At 44.0% G+C, this 15,902-nt stretch overlaps 1 protein-coding gene across 1 annotated transcript in view; it reads left to right on the top strand.

Moving 5' to 3' along the window:
- Positions 1-15,902, top strand: part of GTF3C1 (general transcription factor IIIC subunit 1) — a 1,928,973-nt gene that overhangs the window by 306,169 nt on the left and 1,606,902 nt on the right. The window contains exon 8 of the mRNA XM_069210709.1: positions 13,094-13,209. Within this exon, the coding sequence (XP_069066810.1) occupies positions 13,094-13,209 (116 nt within the window). The remainder of the gene's footprint in view (positions 1-13,093; positions 13,210-15,902) is intronic.

Below are 15,902 nucleotides of genomic sequence, written 5' to 3'. Positions count from 1 at the left end.
AAATAAAGTATTATGTTAACTTATTTTGTCATCCTTTCACCTTTAGGTAAATACATGGAAAATATAAAACACAACTTAAATTACAAATAAATGTCAAACTAATCAGTGAAAAATATATTTTATGCTATGAAAGTTAACTTGGTTAATGGGACCACTGCAGGTATGTGTGTGTGTAACTAGACTCAAACAAAGGAACCCTGTTTCAGGCACTGGTAGAATAGTGACATTTATTTACAGTGCTATGAGCGCCGAGCCTGCGAGTACTATCCCTGTGAATGTGCAAGTGACTATTTTAAAATTGTGTTAATAACAGTATAAGAAAGGATGCCACAAAATGTGCAAACAGAATAGGAGTCAGATTTACTAACTTTTCATGCAACGCAGTGCACCAGCTAAAGTCGCACTGCATTGCGTGACAGCTCTCCATTTATTAAAATAAGGCAAACAGCACTATACAAACTAAGATATGGCTCCGTTTTCTTCTTTCTGTGCTGGCACACTTAAGGTTGACAAGCCCCAGCACATACACCCTTGCATGGATGTGTGTGTGTGCTGACAAGCATACGTTTTGCACAGAAAGAATACCCTTCTAGTACAAAATAATATGCTAGTAGTTTCCCACTTTTCCCACTTTGTACTTATGCTGTGCAGCATGCATGCAAAATAAGAAAATCTTGGAGAAATAAAAACATTTCTCAAAGTTTAAGCCACCCTCAAAGATGTTATTTATCTGCCCAAAAACAATGTCTACTACACGTTAGTAGCTAGACTTTTGCATAAAAAAATCAGTGGTTGCAAGCGAAGAGGAACATCCATGTACCACCCATTGTGCACCGCCATGACGCAAAGCAGCACTGCCAAACTTTGGACTACTTTAAAACTACTTTCCAGCACAAATAAAGTTTAAATTGGAAAGAAAACCACAAATCAACTGTTTTCACCGGTTTGTGTCACTTTTGCAAACCCAACCCGGCACAAATTGTTAATCTTCCCCTATGTGTTTAGGGTAAAAAATACAAGCGAGTAAATATAAATATATATATATATATATATATATCTATTTATATGTTCGATGGCATGTGTAGCTGCAGATACACATGCTGTGCACATCCCGCCATCTGGTGTTGGGCTCGGAGTGTTACAAGTTGTTTTTCCTCGAAGAAGTCTTTTCGAGTCACGAGACCGAGGGACTCCTCCCATTTCGACTCCATTGCGCATGGGCGTCGACTCCATCTTAGATTTTTTTTTTTTCGCCATCGGGTTCGGACGTGTTCCTTTTCGCTCCGTGTTTCGGGTCGGAAAGTTAGTTAGAATCTGGAAAAAATCGTCGGTATTGTTTGCGTTCGGTATCGGGTTAGTTACAACAGATCGACACCGAATTAAGAAGAGCTCGGGTGGCCCTTTGGGGTTTTTTCGATCCCCGTCGGGGCCTGGTCGGCCCGGCCACGTGTCTCTTCAAGGCTGATGGAACGGACCCCATTCCGCTTCTGTCCAAAATGCCATAACAAGTATCCATATACAGATCAACACCTGGTCTGTAACTTGTGTTTGTCACCAGAACACAAGGAGGATACTTGTGAGGCCTGTCGAGCGTTTCGGTCCAGGAAGACACTCAGGGGCCGAAGAGCAAGAAGACTGCAAATGGCGTCGACGCCGACAGGACAAGGGCGTTTCGAGGAGGAGGAAGAAACATTCTCCATCCAGGATTCGGACTCGTCGGAGATCGATCCCGAAGAAACGCCGAAAACCGTGAGTAAGACGTCGAAACAAAGAACTCACGAAAAGACTGCTAAAGCCCAGGGGACGCCACCGCAAACAGGCCATGGCTTAACCCGAAAAATAGGTGACCGTCCATCGGCACCGAAAAAGGGCGAGCTGGTGTCGAAGTCATCCGACTCCGGTCGAGATACAGGCACGCAGCAATCTCTGGCCCGAGAGAGTGGCTCCGAAAAGATTCGGCATCGAGACAGCGGCACTGAAATGGGTCGGCACCGAGAGGGCACGACGCCGAAAGCAAAAAAGATTTCGGCGAAGCCGAAAAAAGCAGCCGAAAAGGTTTCGGTGCCGAAACATCCGGCCTCCGAACCAAAAATTAGTTCCTATTCAGAGGAACAAGGACTGTCCTCACAAATGAAGACACACAGATTTGGACAACAATTAGAGACAATAGAGCCAGGTCACACGCAAAGGCGGCTCTTTATTCAAAAAGATACAGGGAAGATCAGCACTCTTCCTCCAATCAGAATGAAACGAAAACTTGCCTTCCAAGACAAGGACAAGGACAAACAGCCACAAGCAAAAGTGGCTAAACAAGTAACACCACCACCATCCCCACATCACTCTCCACAATCATCACCGGTAGCCACTCCACCAATGATGCAATCCCCAACTCATACGGGGATGAGTCAAGATGACCCTGACGCATGGGACCTTTACGACGCACCAGTGTCAGATAATAGTCCTCAATGCTATCCAGCGAGACCCTCGCCACCAGAGGATAGTACAGGCTACGTTCAAGTGGTATCAAGGGCAGCAGCATTTCACAATGTCAGCCTTCACTCAGAACCCATTGAAGATGACTTCCTTTTTAATACACTGTCGTCTACGCACAGTCAATATCAAATCTGCCGATGTTGCCCGGAATGCTAAAACACTCCAAACAAGTGTTTGAGGAGCCTGTCAAAGGGAGGGCCATTACTCCAAGAGTAGATAAAAAATAAAAACCGCCACCAACAGACCCAGTGTACATCACACAACAGCTATCACCAGACTCTGTTGTAGTTGGAGCAGCGTGCAAAAGAGCCAACTCTCATACTTCAGGAGACGCGCCACCTCCAGATAAAGAGAGTAGAAAATTCGAAGCAGCAGGCAAAAGGGTGGCGGCACAGGCAGCAAACCAGTGGCGTATTGCAAATTGCAATTCACAGCATGTGAATCTGCAGCGACTAATGCCACGAACAGATGTACACTGGGTAAGTGACATTTTCCATATATATATGTTCGATGGCATGTGTAGCTGCAGATACACATGCTTTGCACATCCCGCCATCTAGTGTTGGGCTCGGAGTGTTACAAGTTGTTTTTCTTAGAAGAAGTCTTTTCGAGTCACGAGATCGAGGGACTCCTCCCCTTTCGGCTCCATTGCGCATGGGCGTTGACTCCATCTTAGATTGTTTTCTTTCCGCCATCGGGTTCGGACGTGTTCCTTTTCGCTCCGCGTTTCGTTTCGGAAAGATAGTTAGAATCTCGGAAAATTTTACGGTATTGTTTGCATTCGGTATCGGGTTTGTTACAACAGATCGACAACGAATTTTGAAGAGCTCCGGTGGCCCTTCGGGGTTTTCGATCCCCCGTCGGGGCCTGGTCGGCCCGACCACGTGTCTCTTCAAGGCTAATGGAACGGACCCCATTCCGCTTCTGCCCCAAATGTCACAACAAGTATCCTTATACAGATCAGCATCTGGTCTGTAACTTGTGTTTGTCTCCAGAACAAAAAGAAGATACTTGTGAAGCCTGTCGAGCATTTTGGTCGAGGAAGACATTAAGAGACCGAAGAGCGAGAAGACTACAGATGGCGTCGGCGCCGACAGGACTAAAACACTTGGAGGAGGAAGAAGAAACCTTCTCCATCGAGGAGTCTGACTCGGACGAGGTCGATCCCGAACAGACGCCGAAAACCGTGAGTAAGACGTCGACACACAAAACTCACGGAAAGACCGCTAAAGCCAAGGGGACGCCACCGCCAGCAGGCCATGGCTTAACCCGAAAAATAGGTGACCGATCATCAGCACCGAAAAAGGGCACGCATGTGTCAAAGACATCCGACTCCGGTCGAGATACTGGCACAGAGCAGACTTGACCCCGAGACAGCGGGTCAGAGCAAGTTAGGCACCGAGAGGGCGGCACCAAAACCAGTCGGGACCGAGAGACCGGAACGCCAAAATTAAAAAAGTGTTGTCGGAGCCGAAAAAGACTGCCGAAAAAGTTTCCATTACGAAACATCCGGCCTCTGAACCGAAAACAAGTTCCTACACAGAGGAACAGGGACTGTCCTCACAAATGCAAGGACATAGATTCGGACAAGAACTAGAGTCAATGGAGCTAGACTACACTCAGAGAAGGCTCCACATCCAAAAGGACACAGGGAAGATAAGTACTCTTCCTCCAATTAGGATGAAAAGAAGACTTGCCTTTCAAGAAAAAGACAAGCAGCCACAGGCAAAGGTGGCAAAACAAGTAACACCGCCACCATCTCCACCACGCTCAACACACACATCACCGGTAGCCACTCCACCACTGATGCAGTCCCCAACTCATACTGGAATGAGTCAGGATGATCCCGACGCATGGGATCTATATGATGCGCCAGTATCAGATAACAGCCCAGACTGTTATCCAGCGTGACCGTCGCCACCTGAGGACAGTACAGCCTACACACAGGTGGTGTCAAGAGTAGCGGCGTTTCATAATGTCACCCTGCATGCAGAGCCTATTGAGGATGACTTTTTATTTAACACACTATCCTCCACACATAGCCAATACCAAAGCCTCCCTATGCTACCTGGAATGCCAAAACACTCCAAACAGGTGTTTCAGGAGCCTGTGAAGTGCAGGGCCATAACTCCAAGGGTGGAGAAGAAATACAAGCCACCGCCAACAGACCCTGTATACATCACGCAGCAATTAACACCAGACTCTGTGGTAGTAGGGGCAGCTCGCAAAAGAGTGAACTCACACACCTCGGGAGACGCACCACCTCCAGACAAGGAGAGTCGCAACTCCAACGCTGCGGGGAAAAGGGTTGCAGCACAAGCGGCCAACCAATGGTGCATTGCCAACTCACAGGCATTGCTGGCGAGATATGGTAGGGCTCATTGGGACGAAATGCAACATTTCATTGAACACTTACCCAGAGAGTTCCAAAAAAGGGCACAACAGGTGGTGGAGGAAGGACAGAGTATCTCGAACAATCAGATACGCTCAGCAATGGATGCAGTAGATACAGCTGCTAGGACAGTAAATACAGCAGTGACCATAAGGAGACACGCATGGCTGCGTACATCAGGATTCAAGCTGGAAATACAACAAGCCGTGCTGAAAATGCCATTTAACGGACAGCAGTTGTTTGGGCCGGAGGTGGACACTGCTATAGAAAAACTTAAAAGGGACACTGATACGGCCAAAGCCATGGGCGCTCTCTACTCCCCACAGAGCAGAGGCACAATTCGAAAAACACAGTTTCGAGGGGGGTTTCGAGGACAAAGCACAGAACCCACAACCTCACAAACAACGCCCACTTATCAGAGCCAATATCAGCTGGGAAGTTTTCGGGGACAATATAGAGGGGGGCCAGTTCCAAAAGAGTAGAGGGAAGTTCCAAAGTCCCAAAACTCCTCAAAACAAGCAGTGACTTCAACGTCACAAATCCCCAACACATAACACCTGTGGGGGGGGGGAGACTAACCAAGTTCTACAAACATTGGGAGGAAATAACATCAGACACTTGGGTCCTAGAAATTATCCAGCATGGTTATTGCATAGAATTTCTCAAATTCCCTCCAAATGTCCCACCGAAAACACACAATATGTCAAAACAACACATGGATCTTTTAGAACTAGAGGTCCAAGCGTTGTTACAAAAAGATGCAATAGAACTGGTACCAATGCATCAGAGAGGAACAGGAGTTTACTCGCTGTACTTTCTCATACCCAAAAAGGACAAAACCCTAAGACCTATATTAGATCTCAGAACATTAAATACCTACTTCAAATCAGATCACTTTCACATGGTGACATTACAGGACGTAATCCCACTGCCCAAACAACAAGACTACATGACAACACTAGACCTAAAGGATGCATACTTCCATATACCGATACATCCTTCACACAGAAAGTACTTACGGTTTGTATTCCAAGGGGTACATTACCAATTCAAAGTGTTGCCATTCGGGATAACAACTGCGCCAAGAGTTTTTACAAAATGCCTGGCAGTAGTGGCTGCACATATCAGGAGGCAGCAAATACATGTGTTCCCGTACCTAGACGATTGGTTAATCAAAACCAACACGCAAGAACGGTGTTCACAATTCACAAAGTACGTCATAGAAACCCTCCATAAACTAGGTTTCTCACTCAACTACACAAAGTCACAACTTCAGCCGTGTCAAACACAGCAATACTTAGGGGTGACAATCAACACAACAAAAGGGATTGCCACTCCAAGTCCACAAAGGGTACAGGCATTTCACAATGTAATACAGGCCATGTATCCAAAACAAAAGATACAAGTCAAGATGGTGATGAAACTACTAGGCATGATGTCCTCATGCATAGCCATTGACCCAAACGCAAGGTTGCACATGCGGCCCTTACAACAGTGCCTAGCATCACAATGGTCACAGGCACAGGGTCAACTTCTAGATCTAGTGTTGATAGACCGCCAAACATACACCTTGCTTCAATGGTGGAACAATATAAATTTAAACCAAGGGCAGCCTTTCCAAGACCCAGTGCCTCAATACGTAATAACGACAGATGCCTCCATGATAGGGTGGGGAGCACACCTCAATCAAGACAGCATCCAAGGACAATGGGACACTCAGCAGAGACAGTTTCACATAAATCACTTAGAACTACTGGTAGTATTTCTAGCGTTGAAGGCATTTCAACCCATAATAAGCCACAAACACATTCTTGTCAAAACAGACAACATGACAACGATGTATTATCTGAACAAACAGGGAGGAACACACTCGACACAGTTGTGTCTCCTGGCAAAGAAAATATGGCATTGGGCGGTTCACAACCACATTCGCCTAATAGCACAGTTTATTCCAGGGATTCAGAATCAGTTAGCAGACAATCTCTCTTGGGATCACCAACAGATCCACGAATGGGATATTCACCCCCAAATACTAAACACTTACTTCCAAAAATGGGGAACACCACAAATAGACCTATTTGCAACAAAAGAAAACGCAAAATGCCAAAACTTCTCATCCAGGTACCCACAAGATCAATCTCCGGGCAATGCGTTATGGATGAGCTGGTCAGGGATATTTGCATACGCTTTTCCCCTCTCCCACTCCTTCCGTATCTAGTAAACAAATTGAGTCAAAACAAACTCAAACTCATACTAATAGCACCAACCTGGGCAAGACAACCTTGGTACACAACACTACTAGATCTCTCGGTAGTGCCTCATATCAAGCTTCCAAACAGACCAGATCTGTTAACTCAACACAAACAACAGATCAGGCATCCAAATCCAGCATCACTGAATCTAGCAATTTGGCTCCTGAAGTCTTGGAATTCGGACATCTAGACCTTACACAGGAATGTATGCAGGTCATAAAACAAGCAAGGAAACCAACCACAAGACATTGCTGTGCAAATAAGTGGAAATGATTTGTTTATTATTGCCATAATAATCAAATTCAGCCATTACACGCATTTGCTAAAGACATCGTAAGCTACTTACTGCATTTACAAAAGTCAAAGCTAGCTTTTTCATCCATTAAAATACATCTTACCTCTATTTCAGCTTATCTGCAAATTACGCACTCAACTTCATTATTTAGGATCCCAGTCATAAAAGCATTTATGGAGGGCCTAAAGGGAATTATTCCACCAAGAACGCCACCAGTTCCTTTGTGGAACCTTAACACTGTCTTAACACGACTCATGGGTCCACCTTTTGAACCCATGCACTCATGTGACATACAATATTTAACATGGAAAGTAGCGTTTCTCATTGCCATCACATCTCTAAGAAGAGTAAGTGAAATACAAGCATTTACCATACAAGAGCCCTTTATTCAGATACACAAGCATAAAGTAGTTTTACGAACTAACCCAAAGTTCTTACCAAAAGTCATATCACTGTTTCACTTAAATCAAACAGTAGAACTACCGGTGTTCTTTCCAGAACCAGATTCTGTAGCTGAAAGAGCACTACATGCATTAGACATCAAAAGAGCTTTAATGTACTACATTGATAGAACAAAACAAATACGGAAAACAAAACAACTGTTCGTTGCTTTTCAAAAACCTCATACAGGGAATCCAATATCCAAACAAGGCATTGCCAGATGGATAGTCAAATGTATTCAAACCTGTTATCTCAAAGCAAAAAGAGGACTGCCTATAACACCAAGGGCACATTCAACTAGGAAGAAAGGTGCTACTATGGCCTTCCTAGGAAACATTCCAATGACTGAAATATGTAAGGCAGCCACATGGTCTACGCCTCATACATTCACCAAACATTACTGCGTGGATGTGTTAACAACACAACAAGCCACAGTAGGACAAGCAGTACTACGAACTTTATTTCAAACAACTTCAACTCCTACAGGCTGAGCCACCGTTTTTGGGGAGATAACTGCTTACTAGTCTATGCAAAGCATGTGTATCTGCAGCTACACATGCCATCGAACGGAAAATGTCACTTATCCAGTGTACATCTGTTCGTGGCATGAGACACTGCAGATTCACATGCGCTCCCCCACCTCCCTGGGAGCCTGTAGCCTTTTCGAAGTTATTCTTGAACATTTGTAAATTTGTAAATTTGTAAATATATCACTTTAAACCACATTATGTACATACATATTTACTCCATTGCATGGGCACTATTACTATAATACACAACTCCTACCTCACCCTCTGCGGGGAAAACAATCTAAGATGGAGTTGACGCCCATGCGCAATGGAGCCGAAAGGGGAGGAGTCCCTCGATCTTTTGACTCGAAAAGACTTCTTCGAAGAAAAACAACTTGTAACACTCCGAGCCCAAAACTAGATGGCGGGATGTGCAAAGCATGTGAATCTGCAGCGTCTCATGCCACAAACAGATGTACACTGGGTAAGTGACATTTTCCATATATATATATATATATATATATATATATATATATATATATATATATATATATGGAAAATGTCACTTACCCAGTGTACATCTGTTTGTATATATATATATATATGTGTGTGTGTGTGTGTTAAGTAACCCACAATCAGACTACAGATAGTGCAAAGCTTTTTTTAAAGAAGTTTCCATTAGGAGTATACTCCAGAACGCAGCTGATAACACCCTTACATTCCCACAGAAAAAGAATGTACTGTTGTCACCATGGAACTTCAAAATACTCATTCAGTTAAGGCCTTGTACTGGCTCTCAAGCTACCCTAGCATTTGCTGAATGACCAGTTGTACTCCTTTACATTTCTTTCAGGTACCTGGCACCCCGTGGCAAGTAGGTTTGTGTCTTCCTTCACACTCTGCCTTGCCTTTTATTTCACAGAACAAGAGACCTCCCTTCCTTTTAGCCATAGGCACATCAAGATCGTATCTGTTCCGAAATGATTGTTCCTGTAAAACAATTAAGATTGGGAATGTTCCCAGTAGATCAGACCCACTGTAACCACTAAGGTTTCACAAAAGGTGTTCACTGGTAGAGGAGGCTTAGTTTGTTTTTCAATGTTTCTCATTGTGCAACTTGCTCTGTCTACTCAGCCCACCTACAAAATATCCATAAAAGACTTGGACCTTGATTGGAAACGTAGTGGAATGGATTTCCCATGTGGAAAATCCCTTCCAAGCAATCATAAATGGTTAAATGTTCTACACCCAGATTTACTCATTACTGTGTACAAATGCAGAAGTTATAGTTGTCTCAAATATCAATAACTTGTGCCCTAAGGTAACTAACTTGCGCACTCTCCATGCAGCGCTAATTAACTCACATATTAAATCACTCATGGCATCATTGATAATATCATTAAGATTTACTGTAAAATTATTCACTAAAACTGTGCCTGACGGGTGTACGAGTTAGTTACCCCAGGGCACGAGTTAGTTATTTTAAGTAACTATAAATCTAAACCTACTATAACGTCCTTGTACTGTACCCTTTGGCTTTTTTTAGTGTGTATATGTATGTACATAAAGTCTGCAACATTGAGAAGAAATAGGGTCCCCCTGCCAATATTAAGAGTTCCAAAGGCAGGGATAAATGTAAACATATATTTAATTCCTGTGGCAACCGTACCTCCCGTTAAATAGGGAAAGTTATAATGCACACAGTACAGGTGGTGGGCAACAAACCAACTATACTACAATTATTACTTATAAAAATTATTTATTTAAACTCTACAATGAAGATAAAATAACCCATGAAACTACAAACACACACCTTGCGTGTCATCATACATACTCTTCCCTTCATAAAAACATATATTGAAGGAACCAACAAAAATCATCAAAATTATCCTCCAATACATATAAATGATCTAATATTCAAGATGAAGGACAACAAAGTTTCAGGGTATGTGGGCAGGATATGACATTATGGGGACGTGTCCTGATATGCATGGGACTTGAAACTTTGTTGTCCTTTATCTTATATAAGATTGTAATACAATACAAGGGTCTTGTTAATATCTTTTACCTTCATTTTATGTATAGATCTTTAGGTGTAATACAATGTTTGTTTTACAAGTGGGGCCTTATCATTTGTCGCCCACATCAGCGGACTGAGACTTCTTTTCATATTGTGCCCAAAAATAATTTTCTTTGCACCATCTAGCTGGAGCTTATGTTGTGTAAGAGATACAGATTTGAGGATTTAAACATATCTGATATAGAACAGAATGTATACTTGTGTATTGTGCATGTTTATATATTTCAAGATGGCGCTCATGTTCAAGTTCCCGGATAGAGTAAGTGGTCTGTACCGCAGACACAAAGTATTTTTACTGTATTGGGTATAGTTTGTGTTTTTTTTGGTCATTTGACTCAGATTTACATTCAGTTTGAGGGTGTATTGATGGGTTGTGTATGTTGCTATGCTACGTTATATGTGGAATATATTGTGGAAATTTACTTAATTTTATATATATATAAAATTATCATCTTTTTGTTTATGCACAACCAAATATTATTCTTTACCAAGGAGAATTTTGTAATGACTGTGGGAGTGCTTGATGGTTCTGCTGTTGTATTTGAAACACAAGTATTTTTTCACTGTTTATTGTAATGCACTGTTAAAATTGTTGCTTAACTACGAACACTGACCGCCTACGGCCATAACGCATTGGTGAAGCTACATTAATAAATTTGCCATACACCCTGCACATTAGTGTCTGTGCTTTTCCTGAGTCGTAAGGACATTTGATACGATACGTGTGTGTGTGTGTGTGTGTTAGTGTCTATGTGTCTACTAGTGGTCGCCAGTAGGTAGTTATAGTTAGGATCATGTTTCCATGGAAAAAAAAAAAATTGACTTGCCTATGAGTACAAAAAAAGTGCATTTCTCATGTTAATTCTCGTTGGGCCTTTTGAACATGACTAGAGCCCGAACCACTCGACAGAATTACACCAAATTTGGTAAAAAGCTAACTTAAAGTACGGAGGTTGTGCCTTCGCTTCTTTAGTGTAAATCCGTTGAGTAGTTTTTGAGAAACTAAAGGGAAAACAAATTTGTATGTCTCTAGCTGCGGCGCCTTCGCAAATATTTCACAGAATTTTCCCATTTTCGCAAATGCGCATGGAAAAAGAAGCTGTGTAATTGGATGACCGCAGCCTTACTAGGAAGTTGCAGCCACCATTTTATTTCACGGGCCATGGTACCCTGGGGTAAAAATCCACATTGAATGTGTGGCAGAAGGGGTCGGGATGAAGGTACCCTGGCCCCAGGGGTGGGGTATAGGTGTGTTCTAGGGGCAAATTATGGGTTTAAAATGTTGTCACCATGTGCGATTATTCGTGAAAATTCATGAATTTATTTTTGCAAAGTATTTGCAACTGTGAAAAAATTTGCAAAATAATCACTGACTCATTCATAAACTAAGCAACATCACAAAATAAAATGTACAGAGTTGTAACTTTTCAAACACTCACTCCCAGTCACAGATCTGGGTTTAATCCATTCTTATTTTGCTTACCACGTCACCCCAGTTCGGACCCAGCCATATGCAAATCAGTCTTGACCCTCCCTATGGGAGCAGTCAAGCCCGAACTGCCAAGCCAGGTCCTCCCTGGACAGGATTCAAGCATTGTGGGACCTGTTTCAGGGTATCACCCTTCACCAGCCAGGCTAGCTTGAATCTAGTGGTGTAGCAAGGAAGGGATCCACGTCTGGGCATACCGTAGCCACTTAGGGCGCACAAGGCAACATCGCAAAATAAAATGATGGATGGAGTGTTGGAACTTTTCACTCTCACCCCCAGTCACAGATCTGGGTTTAATCCATTGGTAATTTGCTTGCCACGCCACCCCAGTTCTGACCCAGCCATATGCAAATCAGTCTTGATCCTGTTCCCCATGGGAACAGTCCAGCCTGAACTGCCAAGCCAGGTCCTCCCTGGACAGAAAACAAGCATCCTGGGACCGGTTTCAGGGTATCACCCTTCATCAGCCAGGCTAGCTTGAATCCAGTGGCAGAGTGAGCAATGGTCCCACATCTGGGCATACCCTTCCCCCTTTGGGCAACTTTAGCAACACAAAAGGATGATGGTCGGAGTGTTGAAACTTTTCAAACACTCACCCCCAGTCACAGATCTGGGTTTAATCCATCATTCTTTTTCTCACCATGCCACCCCAGTCTGGACCTGGCCGTATGCAAATCAGTCTTGACCCTGTTCCCCATGGGGAAGTCCAGCCCAAACTGCCAGGCAAGGTCCTTATAGAGACCGATAGATCCAAGTTTAATAGCTGCGCTTTTAGTGATAATACTTTAGTCGGTAAACTAATTTTATCAACAAGAAGTTAATTTTGCTCATGCATTAAAAGATAACTGTGTTTGGTAACTGAGCTTTTGCAAAATGTGGGCTAGACAGGTTGAGAAGATTACGTATAACTGGCTGTGCACCAGTTTATTTGAATAAAATCACAACAAGTTTGTCTATCTGTAAGCTGTCATTAAATGGTGTAGTCACACTGTTTTATTTCTTTGTACAACAAAATGCTGTTTAATGCAATCCATTAATCTAATTAAAATGGAGAAAATCGACTGTCAGCTGTGCTTCTCAAAAAAGAGTTCTATGTTTTATCAGTGACCCATACATCAAATTAGTATTTAATTTTCCAACAGTAGAAAGCGTTGGCACTAAAGGGGTTTCTCAGTCTGAAATAAGACGGTCTATGAATGTGGGAAAACTGGAAGCCCGAATGCTATGCCGTCTGTTGGAGCGGTACAAGGTTATTAAGGTAATCTTAGCTTTAAAAATTATACTTTTTTTTTGTAAAGAACTTTTGTACAGTACAGATAATTAACTACAAGTCAGTGTTACAAACATATATGAAAACATGCAAGAATAAAGTGTTAAATGTTATTCAGCAACTTGTCAATAGATACAAGTTTGTCTTTCAGATGATGATTTTTTTTCTTGCCAATGCATTGTATGTCTTAAGCTCTTTTAGGTATACCATCCTGCATTAGTAGAAAAGGGTTCTTGTGCACTACGTCAGAATAACTCTTATTTTGCCAGAACAAAATGTCCATTGCTGTTTGTAGAAAAGTAGCACCTTTCTGGCATAGTTACCCCTACTTTTTGTCTGGTGTCAGTATGTTTAGATTGTAGTGCACTGGGATCCTGCTAACCAGGATCCCAGTGTTGGTGCTCCCTCCCCTAAATTTAGTTGTAAGGTAACTTTTACACCCTTCAATTGGCATACTGGTGCACCCATGTAAGTCCCTAAGATATGGTACTTGGGTACCCAGGGCATTGGTACACCAAAGGGTCCCTCGTGGGCTGCAGCATGTATAGTGCCACCCATGGGGGCCAATGCCAACTGTGACTACAGGATTGCCACCCATTGCAGCCTGTGTGACTAGGTGCATGCACCTTTCACTCCAGATATAAGGTTTGCCTAATATCAAGGTCACTGGACTCTTATCCTGTAAGTCACCCCTAAGGTAGGTCCTTTAGCTCACCAGTTCTGTGACGCAACTATTCATGCGAGAGGTGTGTCTGACCATTCCCCGGTCAGGGTTAAACTGCTGGACCCACAACGGGATTATACGCTGCCGGACAGGCTAGACATCTGGGGGAGCTGGGGGTTAGAGAGAACCTGCAGGAGGGGGCAACCCTTTACTTCTTGGAGAATCAGGGTTCAGTATGATTGGCGGGGACGTTATGGAAAGCCTTCAAGACAGTTTTTAGGGGACAAGCTTAGGCGCTACCATAGAGAAAGACATAGCCTGGAAGCGACAGCTCTGGCTTCCAACAATCCAGAAGATCGTGAGCAATTGCAACTGTGACAATCTGAGCTGAGAGCTCTGCCAGAGAACCAAGACAAGCAATATGCCATAGCAGTCCACCGTAGGCTGTACAATGTGGACAACAAGTCCGGGTAGGTTGTTAGCATGGCTCGAGTGAAGGGACCAAGAACGTACATGGGTACTGAGGGTGCAGAATCTGGAGCGGGTCATACAAACAACTGGGTCAGCCATAGAAGACCTTCGCAGACTATTACCAAAAACTTGTATGCCTCCAGGACAGGAATGTCCGCTGAGGATTCCCTCAGGGATATCCAACTACAGGTACTGAAGTAAGACGACAGACACACTGGAAGCTGTTATGATGGAGGAAGAGGTGACCCTGGCATTGCAAGACTTGCAGACTGGGAAGGCCACAGGCCCTAATGGGATCCCAGTAGAACTGTACAAGGGAATGACCACTGTAATTGCTAGTCCACTACTGGGAATGTTTGGGGCAGCCAGGGACAAGGATGTCTACCAGCAGACTAAAGGGCAGCGACAATTGTGGCGATTCATAGGGAAGGGAGGCCCCCGGAGGCGTGTAGCTCATATAGACCTATATCCCTCCTTAATATGGAAGCCAAAGTGTTAGCCAATAGTTTGTGGGGAGGAATAGAAATCTAGTGCATCTGGATTTGTCGGGCTTTATGCCGGACAGAAGCACAAGACTTAATCTTTGGCACTTGTTTGGTGTGCTACATCTGACCGCGGAGCCAGAGGCAGATTAGGTGTCCCTTATAGCACTGGATGCCAAAATTACGTTTGACTCCCTGGAGTGGAACTATATGTTTGTGGTCCTGGAGAGACTGGGGTTTGGGCCGCAGTTTTGTAAATGAACCAGGCTTCTGTACGCCACCCTCATGGCACTAGTGAAGGTCAAAGGAGTACTATCACAAGAATTTGAGTTTGGAAGGGGTACCAGGCAGGGTTGCCCGCTTGTCCCCCTGCTCTTTGCTCTCGCATTGGAGCCATTGGTAACATTGGTCTGTCAGGATCCTTTGGTGAAGGTAATCCAAATGTCGGGAGGCTGGGAGGAACGTATATCCTTATATGCGGTTGATATCCTGCTTTATGTCTCACAGCCCTCGCTGACGATAGGCAGACTCATGCAGATATTTAGAATTTTTGGCGACCAGTCTGGATACACGATAAATTGGTCCAAGTCGTGGTGTATCCCCTGATGGGAGGGGATCCCAGCCTCCCAGGAGACTGTGGGGCCCCGGTGGTGACGGAGGGCTTTCGTTACTTAGGAAAATATATAACCAGGGACCCCGGAGACATCCTGAGGAAAAACTTGACTGTCCAACTGGAGGGACTTAAGGTAGATGTGACACACTGGCACGACCTTCCTCTGACTTTGATGGGAAAAGCGGTGATTTATAAGATGATGAGCCTGCCGCGCCTCGTCTATGTCCTGCAAAACACCCCATATGGCATGCCGCGTGAGGTGTTGGGCACAATCGCCTCGGAGGTGTGGAGATTGCTATGGGGGCGGGGGACACCGAGGATTGCCCTCACCAAGCTACAGAGTGGACCATACGAGGGGGGATTGGCAATATCGGACATTCATGAATACTACTGGGCAGCGCACCTCTTGGTGCTCAATGACTGGATCTTTTGGGACCAACAGGACCCAGCA

The sequence above is a fragment of the Pleurodeles waltl genome, chromosome 10 (genome assembly GCF_031143425.1).
Source record: "Pleurodeles waltl isolate 20211129_DDA chromosome 10, aPleWal1.hap1.20221129, whole genome shotgun sequence".
Lineage (NCBI taxonomy): Eukaryota > Metazoa > Chordata > Amphibia > Caudata > Salamandridae > Pleurodeles > Pleurodeles waltl.
Note: the sequence above shows the minus strand (reverse complement) of the source record. Positions and strands in the feature narration are given on the sequence as shown.